We start from the raw sequence: 19,230 nt of genomic DNA, 5'->3' as shown, positions 1-19,230 counted from the left end.
TGCGTCTGGAGTCCTCGTCAGTGCCAGCTGTGTGTCCTCTGTGCCTGTGGGCGGCGCCGGGGGCTCGTGGCACCTCTGTGGTGGGCGCTGGGCTCCGTAGCATTGCGCCCTAGCCTGGGGAGCTGCCCCAGTCGCTGGGCTGTAGGTTGGGGGGCAGAGGCAGTGAAGTGTCCTCCTCTAATAGGGCTGTGGTGCCTGTCCCTCTGTCTCCTGCCGTCCTTGCCATGGCGGGGGGCAGGCGCACCTCCCAGTGCAGGAGCTTTTAGTGCACAATCCGGGCAGAGCAGTGAGGTGTGCCTGGGGCTGAGGCTGGGAGGCAGGGCAGGGACCCTGAGGGTGTCTGGAGTTGGGCGGGGGCAGGGCAGGGAGCCTGGGGGTGTCTGGAGTGGGCGGGGGCAGGGCAGGAGCCTGGGGTGCCTGGGGCTGGGGCAGGGAGCCTGGGGGTGCCTGGGGCTGAGGCTGGGGGCAGGGCAGGAGCCTGGGGTGCCTGGGGCCGAGGCTGGGGGCAGGGCAGGAGCCTGGGGTGCCTGGGGCAGGGCAGGGAGCCTGGGGGTGCCTGGGGCTGAGGCTGGGGGGCAGGGAGCCTGGGGGTGCCTGGGGCCGAGGCTGGGGGGCAGGGCAGGGAGCCTGGGGGTGCCTGGGGCCGAGGCTGGGGGGCAGCCTGGGGGTGCCTGGGGCCGAGGCTGGGGGCCAGGGCAGGCAGCCTGGCACGGTGACACCCATGCTCATCCTGGCCTCCCTCAGAGGGCAGCGATTAGGGCTCTGATGACTGGGGGAGGGGGGCAGATCCCATCCCTGGCTACAGGGCTGCCGTGCGGTACTAGCCCAGCCAAGCCCTGGTGCCAGTGGACCCAGCAGCCCCTCCTCTTGGGGGGAGGGGGGCGTTGGACGGGGCAAAGGGCCTGCTGGGGCTGAAGCCTTGGCCTCCGGACGTGGGTCTGGGGCCGTGCGCTGGCTGAGGAGCTGGGGGTCTCTACGTATCCGGGCAGCAGTGTCTCCGCTCAGCCATACAGGCCTCTCGCTGCCTGCTCTGGGCCAGCTCCTGCTCCGAGCCCCGGCTCTGCCATGGATGCACTGTGTGGCCTTGGGCATGTCCCCAAGTGCTGGCTGCTGCCCTCGGTAAAGCAGGGCCGGAGCTGCTGGTCCCAGGGCCAGGGGCTCGCAGGCCCTGGACCTACCTACGGAGCGGGAGCAGCCACCGCCTCTGTCCTTCCTGTGCCCCGGGGGCACGGCAGGGCCCGGTCTGCAGGCTCTGCCTGCCTGGGCGGCCTGTTGGAGGCTTCGTGGGGCAGGGCCTGTGGCGGTGCTGGAGCCCAGAGCCGAGGCTGGTGCTCACCTGCTCTGCCCTGGCATGGGCAGCGGGGCTGGCAGGCGGCCGAGCGGGGCTGGGGCTGCCCCGGAGAAGCAGGAAGAGCCTGTGACTAATCAGTGGCTAAAAACCCACAAGAAACGGCTCTGGCCTCAGCCGGCTCCTGCCTTAAAGGCCCAGGGCTTGTCTGGGGGCGGGGAGGGGCTGAGGGCGCTGGGCACAGGCAGGTGCAATGGGGCTTGCCCGGCTGGGAGACGGGCCTGGCAGTGATCCAGGCCCGTCCATTGGGGACTGATAATTCCCCCTGGGAGCTGGGCCCCCCGGCCGGAGGGAGCAGAGGTGCTGCGTGGAGGGGAGGAGTATCTGGCTATCAGCAAACGGAGCTTCCCCCTCATCAGCAGGGCAGTGAGGCCCCCACCCGCAGAGCAGGGGAGCTGTCCTCCCCCATGGCCGGGGAGACGGCATCAGGATTGGGGGAGGGAAGGTGGCCCGGGGCCTGCTCCAAACCAGGCCCCTCTGAGGCGGGTTAGCGCTTCCTGCCCGCGGCTTCCAGTGGTGCCAGCCGCGTCCCGTGGGTGTCACGACAGCAGCTGCTGGTGCCAGCCCGGGGCAGGTTGGGCCCTGGGCCCTGCCGGGCTGGGCGTGCAGCCGTCCCTCCCGAGCTCCAGGCTCAGGGTGTTGGGGTGGGCCAGCTCCATGGGCCCCTCTGCCTGCAGGGCAATGATGGCTGAGGCAGGACAGCCTGGGAGCTCCTCTGGCACCAGGCTCTGGCGCCAGGCTCTGCCATGCATCACCCTGGCCATGCCAGCCTCCCTTGGGGAAGGCTCAGGTCCTGGCTGGGAGCCGCCGGCTGCACGGGAGCACCCCGAAGGCCAAACTCCTACACGGCTGCCTCAGGGGGTGCCTGTGGCCATGGGGGGGGAGGCTGCATGGCCAGAGGCCCCCAGGCAGCTCCTGGGAAGGGTTTGCCTTGGTGCCGAATGCTGGATCCAGCCGGGGGAGCGGGGGGGTGGGGGGTGGGAAGGGTCGCTGACTCCTCGCAGGCTGAGCTCAGGAAATCACCCTCCAGAGCGGCCCCTGCAGCAGCCCTGACCCTGCCTCATGCTGGGGCTAGGCTGTGTGCTGCAGGCCCCTCCCCACCCTCTGCAGAGGGGCAAGGAGCCGGGGGGCCCTGAGGTGCGGGGTAGGGAGCTGCAGGGCAGGGCTGAGACGCAGCCGCTTCTGCTTTGCATGTGGCCACGCATGGCACTGCTGCCAATCCAGACCAGACTGGTCCCACTGCGTTTGGCCGGGGCACCAGGGTTAGCACCTGGGAGCTGGTGCGAGGCTCCTAGGACTCTTCCCACACAGGGTCTCGCCTGGAAAGTGGCACTGGGAGCAGCACAGCTCCCTGCGGGGGCCCCGGCTTCATGCTGACAGGTGTGAACTGCGCCGAGCCCCTGAGAAATCACTCGCCCAGCCCGGCTCTGTGGGGTCGGGGGCCCTTGGCTCTGGGGCTGCCGTGGCAGCTGCTCACCCCCTTGGAGCCCGTGCAGGGGGGTGCTGCTCGGGCTCAGAGCCCTGCAGGGAGCCGGATCCTGGCTGAGGAGGCCGTGAGAGGAGGATCCTGATGCCCAGAGAGCCCTCTGGGCATGGCCCCGGCCCACCCCTCAGCGCCCTGGGCTGGGAGGCTCCAGCGACGGCTAAGGACACGGGAGCTGCTGGCTATTGCCTCGGGTTCCTGGGCTGCTGCTGTCCCCAGGGCCTGGGGGCACGCGGGGCTGCGAAGCCGGGAGGCTGGCCACCAGAAGCTGCCCTGGGGTAGCCTGGCTCCTGTGTTGAGGCACTCCCGCCCCTCGGACAGTGGGCCGTGCCCAGGGCGAGTGTGGGGGATGGGAAGTGGTCGGACTGCGACCCAGCCTGAGGACGGGAGCCCTGCTGGAGCGCCGGCCCAGGGGCCAGCGGTGGGAGCCCGGGGAAGGGAAAGGGTGGTGCTGGTACATGCCAAGGGGGTGGGGCTCAGTGCGCCACTGGCAGCTGGCCCAGGCCCGGCAATGAGCATTACATACCTGGCGGCTGTGGGCCTCGCCCTGTGAGGGGCCTGTGGGGGAGGGCCAATATCTGAGACCGCAGGAGCCCTGGCAACGGAGCTGGGGAGGAGGGAGGGCAGCAAAGCCAGCTCTGCCCAGGGCTTCCCGCCCTGCCCAAGGCTGACGCTGCTCCCCTGGCACCAGGCTCTGCCATGCACCTCCCTGGCCATGCCAGCCTCCCTCCCTCCCTCCAGAGAGCCCCTCCCTGGGAGCGGATCCTGGGGTTCCCCTGGCAGCGCCTAGACCCTGACGTCCCTTGTTGTCATGCAGGGCGAGCGGGATGCTGGGAAGGGGCTGGAGATGCGGAAGTTGGTGCTATCGGGCTTCCTGGCCAGTGAGGAGATCTACATCAACCAGCTGGAGGCGCTGCTGCTGGTGAGTACAGCCAAGCGGGTGCCAGGGCTAGTCCCCGGCACGGAGCCCTGTGCTTCCCGGGAGGGCACGGCCTCGTGCCTGGGTCTCTCCCCTGTCCCCCTCAAGCAGTGCCGGGGCTCCCCTCTCCCCTGCCACATCAGGTTCTGCAGGCGGGAATCCGGGCGGTGGGAAGCGGGCGCTAGGCTGGAGACCTGCCCCCGGCTCCCTTCAGAACAGGGAGCATCCCAGCTGGGGGATGCGTCTCTAACGTTAGCCCCACTCGCAATGGGAGCCAGCCCGGGCAGCCTGCCCTGCCCCTCGTGGGCAGCGGGGTAGGCGGCTGGGGGTGGGGAGCCAGAGTCGCAGCAGCAGCACAAGGTGGAGAAGGAAGAGTCCCTCCGTGGCTGGGGTGGGTCTCTGTCCCCTCCTGACTTCTGGGGTCAGAGCTGCTAATGCAAACATGTCCTGCCCGCCCCTGTGCCCAGGGTCTGAGATGCTTGGCCAGGCATGTGACTCCTGTGTCTGTGGGATGGGGGCTGACCCATAGGTGCCCGTTCCCCACCGTCCCCTGCGGGGCGAGGGCTGACGTTCGCTGGGGCACATCTGCGTGGGCAGCCAGACATCTCTCCACATCACACCTTGTGCCAGGCCTGGCCGTCCTTTTCCTGGGACCTCCTGCACCTCCTGGTGGCGCTACCCTGATACCCAGTCCTTCCCCTGTGAGCCTGCTGCCCTAGTGTTGTGCAATGCACGGGGCTGGCAGGGTCCCGCCTTCCCCTTCCCGGCGCAATGGGGAAGTCTGTGCGGACACGCAAACCGAAACTGCCGTCTGCAGCCCCTGCACGGCATGGCGCAGGCAGTGCCCCAGTGCCGGGGCGGGGGGCTGGAGCCCCCTTCTCCTGCTCCCAGCCATGTCCACACCAGCCTTGGCTAGAAAGGGGCTCTGCAGATCTGTGAGAGGAGGGGTGGCTGGATCCTGAGCCACCATCCCCCGGTAGCCCAGCCCTGGACCCCCCCTACCGAATCTGCTGGTGCCCCTCACTCCCGACCTGCAGCCCCCCTGGCTGTTCCAGCCCAAGGGGTTTCCTGCTCTGAGATTGCCCATTGCGTGGCTGTTCCCCCATCCCAGGGAACGTGGAGCTTGACCCTGGCAAGCTCCTCCCCCAGCTTGACTCAAACTTGCAGGCAAGTGCCAGAACTGAACATTGATCCCTTGTTTCCCACAGGGGGCGTCCTCCCAGCATGCAACACCCCAGCTGGAGCAGGCTGTGCTGCATGCTGGGACCTGTAGTTCCCAGGGGCTGCCCCCCGTCCCGCCATGAGAAGGGTGGCTCTCAGCTGTCCCATGTCATGCCAGTCAGGGCAGGGGCAGCTCTAGACATTTCGCTGCCCCAAGCACGGCGGCATGCTGTGGGGGGGCGCTCTGCCGGTCGCCGGTCCCGCGGCTCCGGTGGACCTCCCGCAGGCGTGCCTGCGGAGGGTCCGCTGGTCCCGCGGCTCCGGTGGACCGGCAGAGCGCCCCCTGCGGCATGCCGCCCCAAGCATGCGCTTGGCGTGCTGGGGCCTGGAGCCGCCCCTGAGTCAGGGGGCCCTTGAGCTCCTGTCTGTGGCTTTGCTCCGGCCCCCTTGGCAGGCACCGAGCCTGGCCTGTCTCTCTGGCAGGTTCCTGCTCTAACACTGGCTTCCCCTGCTCGCCTGCAGCCCATGAAGCCGCTGAAGGCCACGGCCACCACCTCCCAGCCCGTCCTCACCATCCAGCAGATCGAGACCATCTTCTACAAGATCCAGGACATCTACGAGATCCACAAGGAGTTCTACGACAGCCTCTGCCCCAAGGTGCAGCAGTGGGACAGCAAGGTCACCCTGGGGCACCTCTTCCAGAAGCTGGTAAGCTCGGCTCCCCTGCAGGTGGCTGGGCAGGGCTGGGATCTGGGGCATGGGCAGGGCTTGTCTTCTGGCTCCTCGCCCGCTTCTTACAGGAGACGTTGCCCGGAGAAGGGAGGGATTGAGCTGAGTCCAGGGTGTTCTTCCCAGGTGCAAGCCTAGGCAGAGCTCTGTGGGGGGGCAGCCCTGGGCTGGAATGGGGTGGGATGGCAGGGGGTGGCCCGGGGGGTGCAGGCCTCGTGCAGTGTGCAGTCTCCCCTCCTGCTGGCTGTTCCCTGGTGCCGGGGAGCCGAGTGGGGCTGTGGGCTCTGGCTGGGCCGTCCCAGGGCACTCTGGAAGAACAGGGAGCAGGCTTTAGGAGTCTCTGAAGCAGGAGCAGATGGCTGCAAACCCCTCTGGGTGGGGGTCTGGGCCCCACTGAGCCAGGTGGCTGTTGCAATAGCTCAGCCCAGGTTGAGCCATGCACAGGTTGCAGTCGCTGCTCCGATCCCAAGTGGGCTCGCACCCCGGGTGTGCTCGGCCAGCAGCCCCTCCGAGCGATGCTGATGGAGCCTGCGGGGCTGAGGGCTTGGGACACTTTCCCTCTGGTCTGTTTCCTTCCAGCACCCTGGGGATGGGCAAATCCCCCTGGGCTTGAAGATGAGCAGGGCTGGGTTATGGCAATCCAGGCTCCTTGTGGCTCCACCCTGTGTTTGGCACCGCCCAGAGACCATGCCCAGAGAACAACAGGTCTCCATGGCTCCCTGGGGGGTGGAGTGGGCACTGTACCCTCTCCTGTCACGCGGAGCCTCAGTCGGGAGCTGGTGGGGGTCCCAGGTCAGTGGAGTTCGGAGTTACCAGCACTGCTGTGTTGGTTACACTGGCAGCGGGGGAGTATTTCCCTCTTCAGAGCTGGTGGTGCAGGCTCTCGGCAGACTCAGGCAGGTGTTGCCGTGTCAGTTACACGGGCTCAGGGGTCCTGACTGCAAAGGGCTAGGAACTGATTTCTCTGTGCTTGCTGAGAGGCCTGGCTTCCGGAGCTGTGCCTGAATCTGCTCTGACTGGCTGCTGCTAGGTAGCTGGCACGGCTGTGTGGTGGGAGGGCTGCCGGGCCCTGGCACAGGGGGAGGGCCGTGCAGAGGCTCCTGGGAAGCAGCCGTAGCTCAGGGGCTGATTGCTCCAGGTTCTCCTGTTTGCCCTGTAGGTTCACGCAGCAGCGAGCGCCTGTTCTCGGGCTGGCTGCATGCTAACGGCGCTGGCTGGCTGGTGCGCCGGGGCTTGGCTCGTTAGTGACTGTGCTGAGGAAGCTCCCTTCTGCCTGGGCCCTGTGTACCAGCTGCTGCGGGGAGGGGCTGGGAGAGCGTCCCTGTGCCGGGGAGGCTGGGGGCCGTGCTTGGCAGCCGGTGGCATGTCTGTGGGCAGTGGGGATGACGCTCACCCTGCTGTGCTCCAGACCAGGCCTGAGGCCTGCCCCACTGTCCTCCCCAGGCCTCCAACTCTGCCCCTGGCTGGTTCCTGGCCCCGGCAATCAGCTCTCGCCCAGCACTGCCTGGGCACCTTCTCCCAGGTCCCTGTGCCCACAGCAGGGGCTAGTGGGCATGAGTGTCTCCTGCAGGCTCCTCTGGGGGCCCCAGGGGTCAGTGACCTCCCCAAAGCAGCCAGGCTGGGGGGAGGAGGCTGCACCAAGCTCAGCCGCCTGTGGGGGGTAGCTGGGCACAAATGGAGCCTGCGGCTACCGCCCGCCCCGGCCGGTCCTGTTAGAGCGCCCGGCTGTGCGCCCCTTCCCCCTGGGCAGCGGGCGGGTGTGGGGCCAGGAGGAGCTTGCCCGCCCGCCCCGGCCGGTCCTGTTAGAGCGCTCGGCTGTGCCCCGCTTCTCCCGCCCGGGCAGCGGGCTGGGTGTGGGGCCAGGAGAGCCCGCCCGCCCGCCTGGTCCTGCTCGAGCGCCCGGCTGTGCCCCCTTGTCCCCGGGCGGCGGGCTGGGTGTGGGGCCAGGAGGAGCTCGCCCGCCCCGGCCGGTCCTGTTAGAGCGCCCGGCTGTGCCCCCATCTCCCCGGGCAGCGGGCGGGTGTGGGGCCAGGAGGAGCTTGCCCGCCCGCCCCGGCCGGTCCTGTTAGAGCGCTCGGCTGTGCCCCGCTTCCCCCCGCCCCGGGCAGCGGGCTGGGTGTGGGCCAGGAGGAGCTCGCCCGCCCCGGCCGGTCCTGTTAGAGCGCCCGGCTGTGCCCCCATCTCCCCGGGCAGCGGGCGGGTGTGGGGCCAGGAGGAGCTCGCCCGCCCCGGCCGGTCCTGTTAGAGCGCCCGGCTGTGCCCCCATCTCCCCGGGCAGCGGGCTGGGTGTGGGCCAGGAGGAGCTCGCCCGCCCGCCCTGGCCGGTCCTGTTAGAGCGCCCGGCTGTGCCCCCCTTCCCCCCGGGCGGCAGGCTGGGTGTGGGGCCAGGAGGAGCTCGCCCGCCCCGGCCGGTCCTGTTAGAGCGCCCGGCTGTGCCCCCCTTCCCCCCGGGCAGCGGGCAGGTGTGGGGCCAGGAGGAGCTCGCCCGCCCCAGCTGGGCAGCCATGTGAGAGGGGCCGGGAGGCTCCGGGGAGCGCCCTGCCCCGTTAACCAGCGCTGCCTGCTCAGGTTGCTATGGAAACTGCTGAAGACAAAGTTCAAAGGAGACGGCCCCATCCCAGGCGCGTCCTGCCAGGTCTTGTGGGTAATCCCCCTCTCCCCTCCTCCGCTCGCCCCCAGGCCAGCCAGCTCGGCGTCTATAAAGCCTTCGTGGATAACTACAAGGTGGCGCGGGAGACCGCGGAGAAATGCAGCCAGAGCAACAACCAGTTCCAGAAGATCTCGGAGGTGAGCGGGGCGGGGCTCCCTGGCCCCTGGGGGGGTCTGCTGGAAGCCTCTGGCGCAGCGCCCGGCCGCGCTTGCTGGGTGGCGGCGTGGTGCAGGGCTTGTGCGGCACCGAACGGATCCCAGGGGCAGGACCCAGCCTGCTCTCCCCACTGTGCCGGCTGGTGGGGGGGGCGGCCCGGGCCTGGGAGTGCGGCTCTGGCTGCTGATCCCGCGGCACTGGTGCTTGGGCTCCGTGGTCCGGTGTGAGCAGGGCAAGGATGGAGCATGTGACCACATGTCCCCATTTTATAGGGACAATCCCAAAATTTGGGGCTTTGTCTTATATAGGCGTCTATTACCCCTCAAGCCCAGCCCGATTTTTCACACTTGCTGCTTGGTCTCCCTACCTGCAGGCTCTGGGCAGAGAGCTCAGTGGGGGTCAGGTTGGAGCCCCTCCCCTGCCCGCTGGCTGGGATGTCGGGGGTTGGGGAGCTCAGTGGCATGAGGCATCCACTGCGGGAGGCTGGGAGGCAACAGCCTGTGGGCACTCGGGCAGCTGTCCCTGGAGAGCAGCTCCAGCCTGTCCCCGAGGTGGGCTCCAGGCCGCACACGGCAACGTCTGGGCCCACTGGGCATTCTCGGGGCCTAGCAACGGGCCTGAGCCACTCCCAGCCTGGGCTTTGGGGTTGGGGGGCTTCCTCCTTGTGGAGCCTGCAGCCCCTCGGAGCTCGGAATGGGGGATGAGCCCTCCCTTGGCTGGGCCGCCCCTGCGCTGTGCTGGGCCCATCCTTGGAGCAGCTGGGCTGGCTCCAGTGTCTGTTCCCAGCGCAGGTGCACTCCGGCTGGGGTGGAGTGGTGGGAGCCCGCGGGCAACGGCCTTTCCCATTGCCGGGCTTCACTGAGACGTGTCTCAAACCCACTTGGTTCTGGCAGACCTGGCCCCCTGCACCCCAAGCCTGGCTCAGTCGTGTGAGACCTGCCCGCTCCCCGCAGCACTTGCTGGCGGATGTGGTGCCCTCTCCGTGTCGCAGGCTGTCGGTGCCATGTGCGAATGGCAGACCCTGGCGGTGTCCCTACCTGCCGAGACCCGGCTCCCTGTGCTCCCAGAGGCTGGGCAGGGCGCAGGGATGTTCCCTACTGTGTCAAGGCCATAGGGCTCAGGTCTCGGCAGATAGATCCAGGCCCTCCAGCTCCTGGCTAGGAGGTGTGATTCCCAGTGTGGAACTGGATTTGAACCCTGAACTCCTCATGCACGGGGCAGGACGGGGGTACCGGGCTGCTGCAGTGCATTCTGGGGGGAGTCTTTCATCATGTCCTCTGGCACTCGCCGTCTCACCCTGGGGTGCATCGTGCGTGTACTTGGGGTGCAGCGGGACCCCCATGCAGGGTGGGGAGCAGCCCTGCTCCCGCTCTCCCCCCCTCTGCCGAGAACGAGCCCCTCTGCCTTGGCCTTCCCTGGAGCTGCAGGGGCACAGGGGGCCCGGCTGACCTGGGCCAGCGCTGGCTACCACTTGGGGGATCGGGCTCTGTTGTAGCATCCAGCAGCACGGGGCCGGAGCGGGAGCTGCCCTCGGGGCACCTCTGGCCTGCATGTGCCTGAGCCCGAGGTGGTTGGCAGGCGGTTCAGTTGTGCCCCAGAGCAGAGGCAGCTGCACCAGGCACCTACCCAGAACCCCGGCCCTGCAAGTCCCCATCCTCCCAGGCTGCTGCTCCAAGCCTCCTAACGAGCCTCTCTCCCGTGGGCAGGAGCTGAAAGTGAAGGGCCCCAAGGACTCCAAGGAGAACCACACCTCGGTCACCATGGAAGGTACGTGCATGCGTTGTGGGGAGGGGGCTCTCCGCCTTTGTCTGCGGCCCTGAGCGCATGCATTATTGATCCGCTCCCGCGTGAGAGCAGAAAGCCCTTTGTGTGCCCGTGCGCGGCGCCGGTGCTCCCCTCGTTAGGATGCTAGTGTCGTGTGGCAGCCCCCCGCCCCCTCCCCCTGCTTCGCTGAGGGGCTGATGCCGGGCTGAGCTGCCGAGGGAAGGCAGGGAGCCGGTCACAATGGCCGTGCGAAGACAGGGCTGCCATGGAGATCCTCCTCATTGTCCGGCTCTGCTGTAACTGCACCTACGGTGAGTCGGGGTGTGGGGCAGGGCCGCTGGGGGCAACGTGACGCCGAGGGGGAATTTGGCCTGGCTTCTGCAGGGTCCCGTCCACCTTGGACAGACAGGCAGCCCGGTCGGGGGTGTTCTTGGCACGTGTCGCCCCTGGGAGCGGTGCTGCCGGGCCTGGGGGTCTGTGCTAGGGGGTTTCTCCCTCTGGCGCCGCGCTCTGCAGCCTGAAGTTGGTAGTTTCTTTGTTCTGGGCAGTGAAGGGCCGCGTTGATTGTGCTCTGCCGGGGCGCGTGCAGCCTTGTTCCCGGGGAGCGGCAGCAGCCAGGGGAGGGGAGGGGGGGTGCATCTGGGGGTGTCGGGGAGAAGCCAGAACCCCTCGGTCAGGCATGTGAAATCATCACCGAGCCCGAGGGGCTGGCGAGGCAGAGGGAAGGAGTTGGGGAGGGTCCCATTGTCTTGGCTCGGGCTGTCCCAGGCAGCATGTGCTCATGAAACGCTCGCTGAACGTCTGAGCTAGTGCCGAGCGGGGCTGGCTGTGGGTGCTCAGAGTCCGGGGGGGCGTGGTACGTGTCCCACTCCCCCGGGTGGGGCCTGCTCCTGCCTGGCCTGGTGCTCTTTGCCTTTGGTGGTGGACACAGGACACACCCCTCCCTGATCGCCCCCAATGGAGGGGCTGCCTCACAGTGACAACAGGCGGGTCCATTGTTGCCGCTGAGCTGCGGGAGGCTGGGAGGGGAGCGGCTGGGCCAGCGGGGGCTTCAGTGTGCCGGCCCTGGGCTCGGCATGTTGCGAGTCCAGGAGAGACGAGCCGCTCGCCCCCAGCTCTTGGGGGCCCATTTCCCCCAGCCGGTGGGGGAGGCGCCTTGCTGGGTGTGTGCATTACATCCTCCCCACACCCCACCATGCTCGGCCTTCCTGCTGTTGGGGGCTGGGGACACAGCTGCCTGGAAGGGCCAGCACCTCATCACACCTCCCTCTGCGGAGGTCACACTGCCCCGGCAAGGAGTCCTTGTCCCAGGGCCAGGAGCAGCCGTCTGCTGGCCCAGACCTGAGCCCCCCAGCCCCGCTGGCTGGTCAGGTGGCCAGGTCCTAGTGCCTCAGGAAAGGGGAGCAGGTTTCCTTCTCCCTGGGCAGCTCCAAGCGTGTTCTCCACGTGCTTTGGGCCGGGGGAAGTGGCTTGAAGGGAAGGGAGAATGCAGTTGCATCTGCTCAGGGTATAAATAGACTGGGGAGTCATGCAAGTCACCTGCCGGGCTGTGCTGGGGAGGGGTTTGTGGGAGGTGCGTGCGCACATCCAGGGCCCTCACACGGTGTGGGGAGGATCAGGCTCTAGGGAGGCTCTCCAGTGAACGCTGAGCCCCACGGGGGTGTGCAGGGGCAGGTCCCCTCCTCCCCCTTGGGGGTTGTGTCCGGCTTGAGCCTCTTTGTAACTCAGGAGCAGCAGCTGCCTGCACCGTCCCATTCTGTCTGGGAACGTGGGAGGTCCCAGTGCTACCAGCCACGGCCTGGCTCATGGGACTGGCGCCTGTGGCCAGTGCACGGAGCTCTCCCTGTTCCCAACAGCGGGAACTCTGCCACGTCGGTCAGTCCCCCCCTGGTTCCGGTGGGTCTCGGGGAGAGGGAACCGGAGTGGCTGGTGGGGGAACTCCGGGGCCGGTGTGGTAACCGAAAGGACCTGGAACTCCCGGAGGTGGCGTGGATTTGGGGCTATAGAGTGCCCGGGGCAGCACGTCCCTGGGTGGTTTCTCAGCTCCAAGGAGAACACGGCTGTTGTAAAAAAGGCCAAGGTTGCCCTGGCTGAGTTTGGCAGCCGGACCCCACGTCCAGGGCTTGCTCCGTGCTTGGGCCGTGGCTGGCAGGGCTCTGTGGGTTCGGGGGAGGCGGGGACAAGATCTGCGTGCGGAGAGCGGAGCGGGCTGAAAAAGGGGAACCTGAATGGCTGTGCCACTGGCCGAGGGGGAGAAGTGAGAACGGGAAGCAGGCTGGGCTCTCAGTACGTAGCCCTGGTGGTGGCGTTCCCTGGTAATACCCTCCCAGTCCCTTGCTGCAGCCCCCTGGCGCGGGCTGGAGTGACACAGCAGGGGCTGCGGGGTCAGCACTGAGGTGCGCTGGCAGATCAGCGTGCGGGAAGCTCACGGCCCTGGGCTGAGCTGTGTCTGATTTGAGCTTCCCACAGATCCCAGGCCCTGCACCATGTTCCCAGCTGGTGGCACCGGGAATTCCAGCCTGCCAGGGAATCAAAACTGCCGGGCACAGAGCGCCACCCGGCCCCTGGGACCCACGCGGAGACTCACGTGGCCGGGCGTGAACCCGTCTGGGGGTGTGCTGCGGCCAGTGGCTCGCTCTGTGCAGACACGCGTGGCCGTCTGAGCAAGGCACCAGGGTTGGCTGTGACTGGCCGGGCCGGGGGCTTGGCAGGGCTTGGAGCTGCTGATGGTTGGAGACCCCGTGTGTGGATGGGGAGGGCGACGCCTCGCTCAGCTGTCCAGCGAGGGGCTGGGGTGGGGCTGAGCCAGGGGCAGCACCTTTCTGACGCTGGCACCTCTCCCTACAGCGCTGCTGTACAAGCCCATCGACCGGGTGACGCGGAGCACCCTGGTACTGCATGTGAGTATGCCTCCGGCTCACCCCCGCCCACACTCTGCCACTGCCACTTCCTGCCAGCCCCACCCACCGGGGTCCTGGCATGGGGGCCATGCCCTGGCAGCGGCAGGGGAACACACTCCAAGGCTCCCCTTGGAACTGCCCCAGTTCTCAGGTGGGCACCTGTGCCAGGCTGTGCTCGCGTCCTGCTTCCTCCGCTGCCCCCATTCCTTCCCTCCGTCCCTGCTGGGGGCACTGTCACGGAGTCCCCGGGCGCTGCTCTGGAGCTGCTTGTCACGGAGTCCCCGGGCGATGCTCCGGAGCTGCTCCCCACAAAGCCAGGCAGGACTCTGGGGAGCCTCCTGTCCCTTGGAGCAGCCTGTCTGCAGGGCAAGAAGCTCACACGGCTTCACCTCCTGGGTCTCTCCTTGGAGCATTCAGCATCCTCTGCCCCTCCGTGCGCTTCCCCCAGCGAGTCCGCCCAGGCGGGGTTCTGGGGAAGCCAGAGGGTCCTGCCCCCCCACTGCGCAGTCAGACGTGACTCTCAGCCAGCCAGTAACACAGAGGTTTATTAGTCTAAAACAGAGCTTGTAGGTACAGTAACTCCTCACTTAAAGTCGTCCAGTTAAGGTTATTTCTTTGTTAGGTTGCTGATCAATTAGGGAACATGCTCGTTTAAAGTCGTGCAATGCTCCCTTCTAAGGTTGTTTGGCAGCCACCTGCTTTGTCCACTGCTTGCAGGAAGAGCAGCCTGTTGCAGCTAGCTGGTGGGGGCTTGGAACCGGGGTGGACCGGCAGCCCCCTATCATCTCCCCCTATCATCTCCCCACTCCCCTAAGTTCCCTGTGCAGCAGCCGCCCAGCAGGCTAGCAATTGCAGCTGTCTCTCCCCACACTGCCCTGTGCTGCTCCTGCTCTGTACCTTGGAGCTGCTCCCCGAGCCTCCTGCTTGCTGTGCAGGGGGGAAGGGGAGCTAATATCAGGGTGTCCCCCCCCCGCTCCTGCACCCCGCTTACCCCTTCTTCTCCATATAGAGCAGGGAGGGGACAGACCGAGAGAGACAGAGAGAGCTTGGGACAACAGCTGCTGTCTCAACTTCCTGATCCTCCTAAAAAGACAATGCACTTCAGAGTGGGTCAGCTGACTTAAAGGGGCAGTGTGTGACTCACACACACACACTCTCTCTCTCTCTCTCTCTCTCTGTGTCTGTCTCTGTCTGCCATGCTGTCTCCCCTCCATTCCTGCTGCCTTGTAGAATGTGAGGCTACATTAACAACAATGTGTTAACCCCTGAGGGCTCAGTCGAGTGCTAGTTCATCATTTAGCACAGGGGTTCTCAAACTGGGGGTCGTGAGCTGTCAGCCTCCACCCCAAACCCTGCTTTGCCTCCAGCATTTATAATGGTGTTAAATATATAAACAAGTATTTTTAATTTATATGGGGGGGGCACACTCAGAGGCTTGCTATGTGAAAGGGGTCACCAGTACAAAAGTTTGAGAACCACTGATTTAGCAGCAAGGCATTCCCTGGGAAATACCCCCCTCTTCCACCCGCTAACTTCACCACCTCAACCAAGCTTCACAATCATCTTAGCTGTGAACAGTATTAAATTGTTTGTTTAAAACGTAGTGTGTGTGCGTGTGCGTGTTAGTTTTTTGTCTGGTGAAAAATATTTCCCTGGAACCTAACCCCCCCGCCCCCCGCATTTACATTAATTCTTATGGGGAAATTGGATTCGCTTAACACCGTTTTGCTTAACGTCGCCTTTTTCAGGAACAGAACTGCAGCGTTAAGTGGGGAGTTACTGTACAGAGAACAGGACCCCTCAGCTGGTCCATTCTGGGGGGCAGTGAGCCAGAGCCCCACGTCTGCACTTCACTCCTGGTCCCCAGCCAGCTCCAGACTGAAACTCTCCAGCCCCTCCTCCTGGGCTTTGTTAAACCTTTCCTGGGCCAGGAGGTCACCTGATCTCTTTGTTCTCCAACCCCTTTAGCATCCCCTTGCAGGGGGAAGGGCCCTGGCCATTAGTTGCCAGCAGACAGAGTGCCGGCCATGTATGTGCACTGGCCCTTTGCTCTGCAACAATCTCACCCCCCAGAGACTAAAGAAATGTATTGGGGAAACTGAGGCCCCCGCACAGTATTCAGAGGAAACATTAAGAACAGCCCCACTTCCTCACAGGCGCTGGCCAAGAATAACCCGCTCCGAGATGGGGGGAGGGGTGGGTGGTCCTTGCACCCTGAGGGTTAGTCCTGCGGGGGGGGACCCTGCTCCAAGCTCCTAATGCAGCCCTGCTGGGTCTGGGCAGTGAGCTCTGGCTCAGAGCAGAGCTCAGCTAGGGGCCCAGTGCAGCGATAGCAGCTAACCCGCCACGGGGGGCGAGGGGGCTCGCTGGCTCTGCCTTGGCTTGCTCACCGGCACCTCCTCCGTTCCAGGACCTTCTCAAACACACGCCGGCTGACCACCCCGACTACCCGCTGCTGCAGGATGCCCTCCGCATCTCCCAGAACTTCCTGTCCAGCATCAACGAGGACATCGACCCGCGGAGGACGGCAGTCACCACTCCGAAGGGGGAGGTGAGGCAGGGCTGCTGGGGTGAGCTGCCCCCACTCCCAGCAAAGCCGCCCCTTCTGCCCAGCCGCTGGGACAGAGGCTGGCTGGGGGAGATGGGCATGGCCCATGGAGGAGTGGGGAGATGTGCTTCCCCCCAGGTGGAGGGGCAGCTGCGCCATGGTACGCTGGGCTGTGGGCAGGGGCCCAGTCCCCGGGCAGGGCCGCCCTCTGGCAGCTGGCACTCAGCTGGCATCTCCAATTACTGGGGGAGGGGAGGCTGAGAGGGTTTTGCTAGGCTCCCATTTCCTCCCCCCTCAGGTGTGGTACAGGAACCCCTCTGGGTCCCATTAAGGTGGTGGCGTGGCTGAGTGAGTGGGGTTTTTTCACCAGCTGATGGTATGATCCGTGAGCCCCCCCCCCCAGCCATACCCACTGGGGCCCTCAGTGTCTGGAGTGGGGGAGCCCTCCCCGCTGCAGCAATGGGGCTGGTTCCTGGCTTCAGCCTGCCCTGCTGGGGAAACACTGGGCTCTTAGCTGGCTCTTGGGAAGAGACCCTCCAGCTGCAGCCTGTATCCAGGGTCTGGGGCTGCTCTTCTCTCTGGTCCGAGCCCAGCCAGGGCCCCTCCTTGGGGCTCCCTCCCAGACGCACTAGACGTGAGCGGCCGACGCAGGGCTGCTTCCTCCGGGGAGCTTGGAGGCCTGGCTGCCCCCGCGTGTGGGCTGGGGGCCCCGGCCTCTGCTCACGGCTGGCCTTGCTCTCTCCTAGACGCGGCAGCTGGTGAAGGATGGCTTCCTGGTGGAGCTGTCCGAGGGCTCGCGGAAGCTGCGCCACGTCTTCCTCTTCACCGACGTCCTCCTCTGCGCCAAACTGAAGAAGACGGCCGTGGGGTAAGGCGGGCGGAGACTGCTGAGGAGGGGGCAGCACCCTCCGAGTGCCGGGGTAGCCCATGCTGCAGGGATCAGTGCCACATGCTGGGCTGCCTGGAGCAGGGGCCGCGGGGCTGGGCCGAGGGGCTAGTCTGTGCCTGGACATTGGGCAGGTCCTTCCCCCTGCGGGGAGGTGCATGGAGGTGGGAAATCTGTCTGTCTGGCACTGGGTAGACCTGCCCGCAAGAGGCAGAGCCGTGCGATCTGCAGGGAGCGGCTGGGTGACCTGGTGGCTCCGTGCGCAGCAAGGTGCACTGGGGTCGTGGGCTCAACCCAGGCATGTCGCCACAGGAAGCACCAGCAGTATGACTGCAAGTGGTACGTGCCGCTGGCCGACCTGGTGTTCCCGGCCCCCGAGGAGTCGGAGCCCTCCCCGCAGGTGCACACCATCCCGGACCACGAGCTGGAGGACATGAAGATGAAGATCTCAACCATCAAGAGCGAGGTGCAGAAGGAGGTGAGCCGGGGGGTTGGGCTCGCTGGTGTGCGGTGCTGGGGGGCTGTGCCCGTGCCCAGGGAGGGAGCTCTTGTACCTACCTCTGCGCGGGGGCGGGGGGGAAGCTCCCCCCTGCTGAAGGGCCCTGACCAGTTCCCTAAGCGGAGAGCTAGAACCCCGTGCCTGGGGCAGCCTGCTGTGCCCCATTGGCACCTCCCTGTCTCCTCCCTTGGCTGGCACTGGGGGAGGCAGAGGGACTCCTGTGTGGATTGTGGGTCCCGCTCGCTGCCTGGGGCGGCTCCGGCTGGCTCCCACCTTCTCGCTTTCCCCTCGCAGAAAGCCGGCAAGGGGCAGAGCCGAGCCATCGAGCGCCTCAAGAAGAAGATGTTTGAAAATGAGTTTTGGCTGCTCCTGAACTCCCCCACCATCCCCTTCCGCATCCACAACCGCAATGGGAAGGTAGGGGCCTGCCGGCCGCCGGCTCACCAAGAGCCGCTGATGGGGCTTGGGGAGGGTGGAGAGCCGGCCTGGCCAGGACTGCGCTGCCGCTATGGCCGGTTCCTCTGCCCTCCCTCGGTGGGAGTGGGAGTGGGGTGTCCGTGTGGGGCCAGGGCGCTGACCACGCCGGGCAGCATCTCTTGTGCTCCCCTGCGGCTGGCCGAGCTGCTCTGTGCAGGCTGGGATCTCTCCCCGCCATGGCTGGTGTGGGGATACCTGGTACCTCCTGCAGCACCGGGGGCCTCGGCTTGCTCAGTCGGTCCCTGACGCCGTCCCGTCCCTTTCAGAGCTACCTGTTCCTGCTCTCCTCAGACTACGAGCGGTCGGAGTGGAGGGAGGCCATCCAGAAGCTGCAGAAGAAGGGTGAGGCCCTGTGCTGCTGGAGGCCCTGCGGGAGGAGCCTGTCTCTCAGTTCTCCCTGGGGGTGTCCTTGGGGCTCATGCTCGCTGCCGCGGAGCCATTCCTGCCAGGGGTCCAGGCACGCTGCCTCCCTGTAGCAGCCTGGGGCCCCACCGTGCCCATGGCCTTCCCAGGCCGCCCCACGGGAGGTCCCGTGGCGAGTGCAGCCAGCTGCAGCGCATGGGAACCCCTGGCCGCAGCCGCTCACCACCCTCCCTGTGCTCCCACAGACCTCCAGGCCTTTGTGCTGAGCTCGGTGGAGCTGCAGGTGCTCACGGGGTCCTGCTTCAAGCTGCGCACCGTCCACAACATCCCCGTCACCAGCAACAAGGACGGTGAGTGTCTCCCGCCAGGCTCCGCTCGGGCCCGCATGCTGCAGGGCCGGCTCTGCGCCCTGGCTCCCCCTCGGAGCGTGCCAGAGCACCCGCCGTAAATCCCCTATGGGAGGGCACATGGGGCCAGCTCCCGCCAGCCCTGGTGGTGCCCGTGCTCCCGCTCTCTGCCTGGGCTTCTGCCTGCTGGCGTCAGCTCCGCTCCGAGCCAAGATCTGCCAGGTAGGGGGAGAAGTGCCCCTCTCTGTAAGAGCCCAGCCGTGCACTGGGGGTTCTGTGGCGGGTCCTGCTGGGCCTCGGGGTAACAGTCCCTGCCTCCTGGGCGGCTCGGGGTCTGTAAAGCACCCAGGGGTCTGATGCCAGGGCTGTTAGCTCCTGCTGGGTGTGTCTGAGGCTCAGATGGGTGTGGAGTGTCTGGGCCTGTAGGTGGCGCTGTGAGAGCAAACCAGCTGGCCTGGCTTGGGACAGGCTTGCTGGGCAAACGGGGCTGTGCTGCTCAGAGCGCCATGGCACCATGTGCCCGTCCGGCAGGGAGGGGTGCTAACCTGGGGGGCTCAGGCAGCCGGGCTGGCACAGTGACCCCCCTCCCTTGCACACCGGCTCGGAGATCCCTGACGGGAGTGTGCGCCCCCAGGAATGATGTTGGCCATTCTGTGGGAACCCATCGCTGCACCCCGCCTGGAACCCCCTCACATGGCCACAGGGGTCGCTGCTGTGCATGTGAGACTCTGGTCTCCTGCCCCCCACGAGAGCACGGGGCGAAGCTGGTCTCTGGTGTCCGTGGCAGAGAGCCGGGCACAGGGCGGCTGTCCTGTCTGGAGCTCTCTCGCTGGGTAGGTTTGACTGGTGGTGCTGGGAAGCCAGTTCCAGAGGTGCCCAGTGACTGACCCCCTGGGCATCCCACCTGGGACTGGTGTGGTGGGATGCTGCTTGCTGCAGGGATGGGAGTAGCTTGCATTGCATTACGCTGGCAGCGAACGTGCCCTGGACGCACCCCTCA

The 19,230-nt window shown here is 66.5% G+C and overlaps 1 protein-coding gene across 3 annotated transcripts in view; it reads left to right on the top strand.

The window, feature by feature from the left end:
* Positions 1 to 19,230, top strand: part of ABR (ABR activator of RhoGEF and GTPase) — a 94,702-nt gene that overhangs the window by 46,549 nt on the left and 28,923 nt on the right. For all 3 annotated transcript variants that reach the window (XM_039507545.1, XM_039507546.1, XM_039507547.1), the window contains 11 exons: positions 3,649 to 3,753; positions 5,434 to 5,619; positions 8,320 to 8,427; positions 10,153 to 10,213; positions 13,058 to 13,110; positions 15,521 to 15,661; positions 16,405 to 16,526; positions 16,857 to 17,022; positions 17,338 to 17,460; positions 17,787 to 17,862; positions 18,129 to 18,233. In XM_039507545.1, coding sequence (XP_039363479.1) covers positions 3,649 to 3,753; positions 5,434 to 5,619; positions 8,320 to 8,427; positions 10,153 to 10,213; positions 13,058 to 13,110; positions 15,521 to 15,661; positions 16,405 to 16,526; positions 16,857 to 17,022; positions 17,338 to 17,460; positions 17,787 to 17,862; positions 18,129 to 18,233 — 1,246 coding nt within the window. The remainder of the gene's footprint in view (positions 1 to 3,648; positions 3,754 to 5,433; positions 5,620 to 8,319; positions 8,428 to 10,152; positions 10,214 to 13,057; positions 13,111 to 15,520; positions 15,662 to 16,404; positions 16,527 to 16,856; positions 17,023 to 17,337; positions 17,461 to 17,786; positions 17,863 to 18,128; positions 18,234 to 19,230) is intronic.

Source organism: Mauremys reevesii, linkage group 20 (genome assembly GCF_016161935.1).
Source record: "Mauremys reevesii isolate NIE-2019 linkage group 20, ASM1616193v1, whole genome shotgun sequence".
Lineage (NCBI taxonomy): Eukaryota > Metazoa > Chordata > Testudines > Geoemydidae > Mauremys > Mauremys reevesii.
This window is presented reverse-complemented; position numbering and strand designations above follow the sequence as displayed.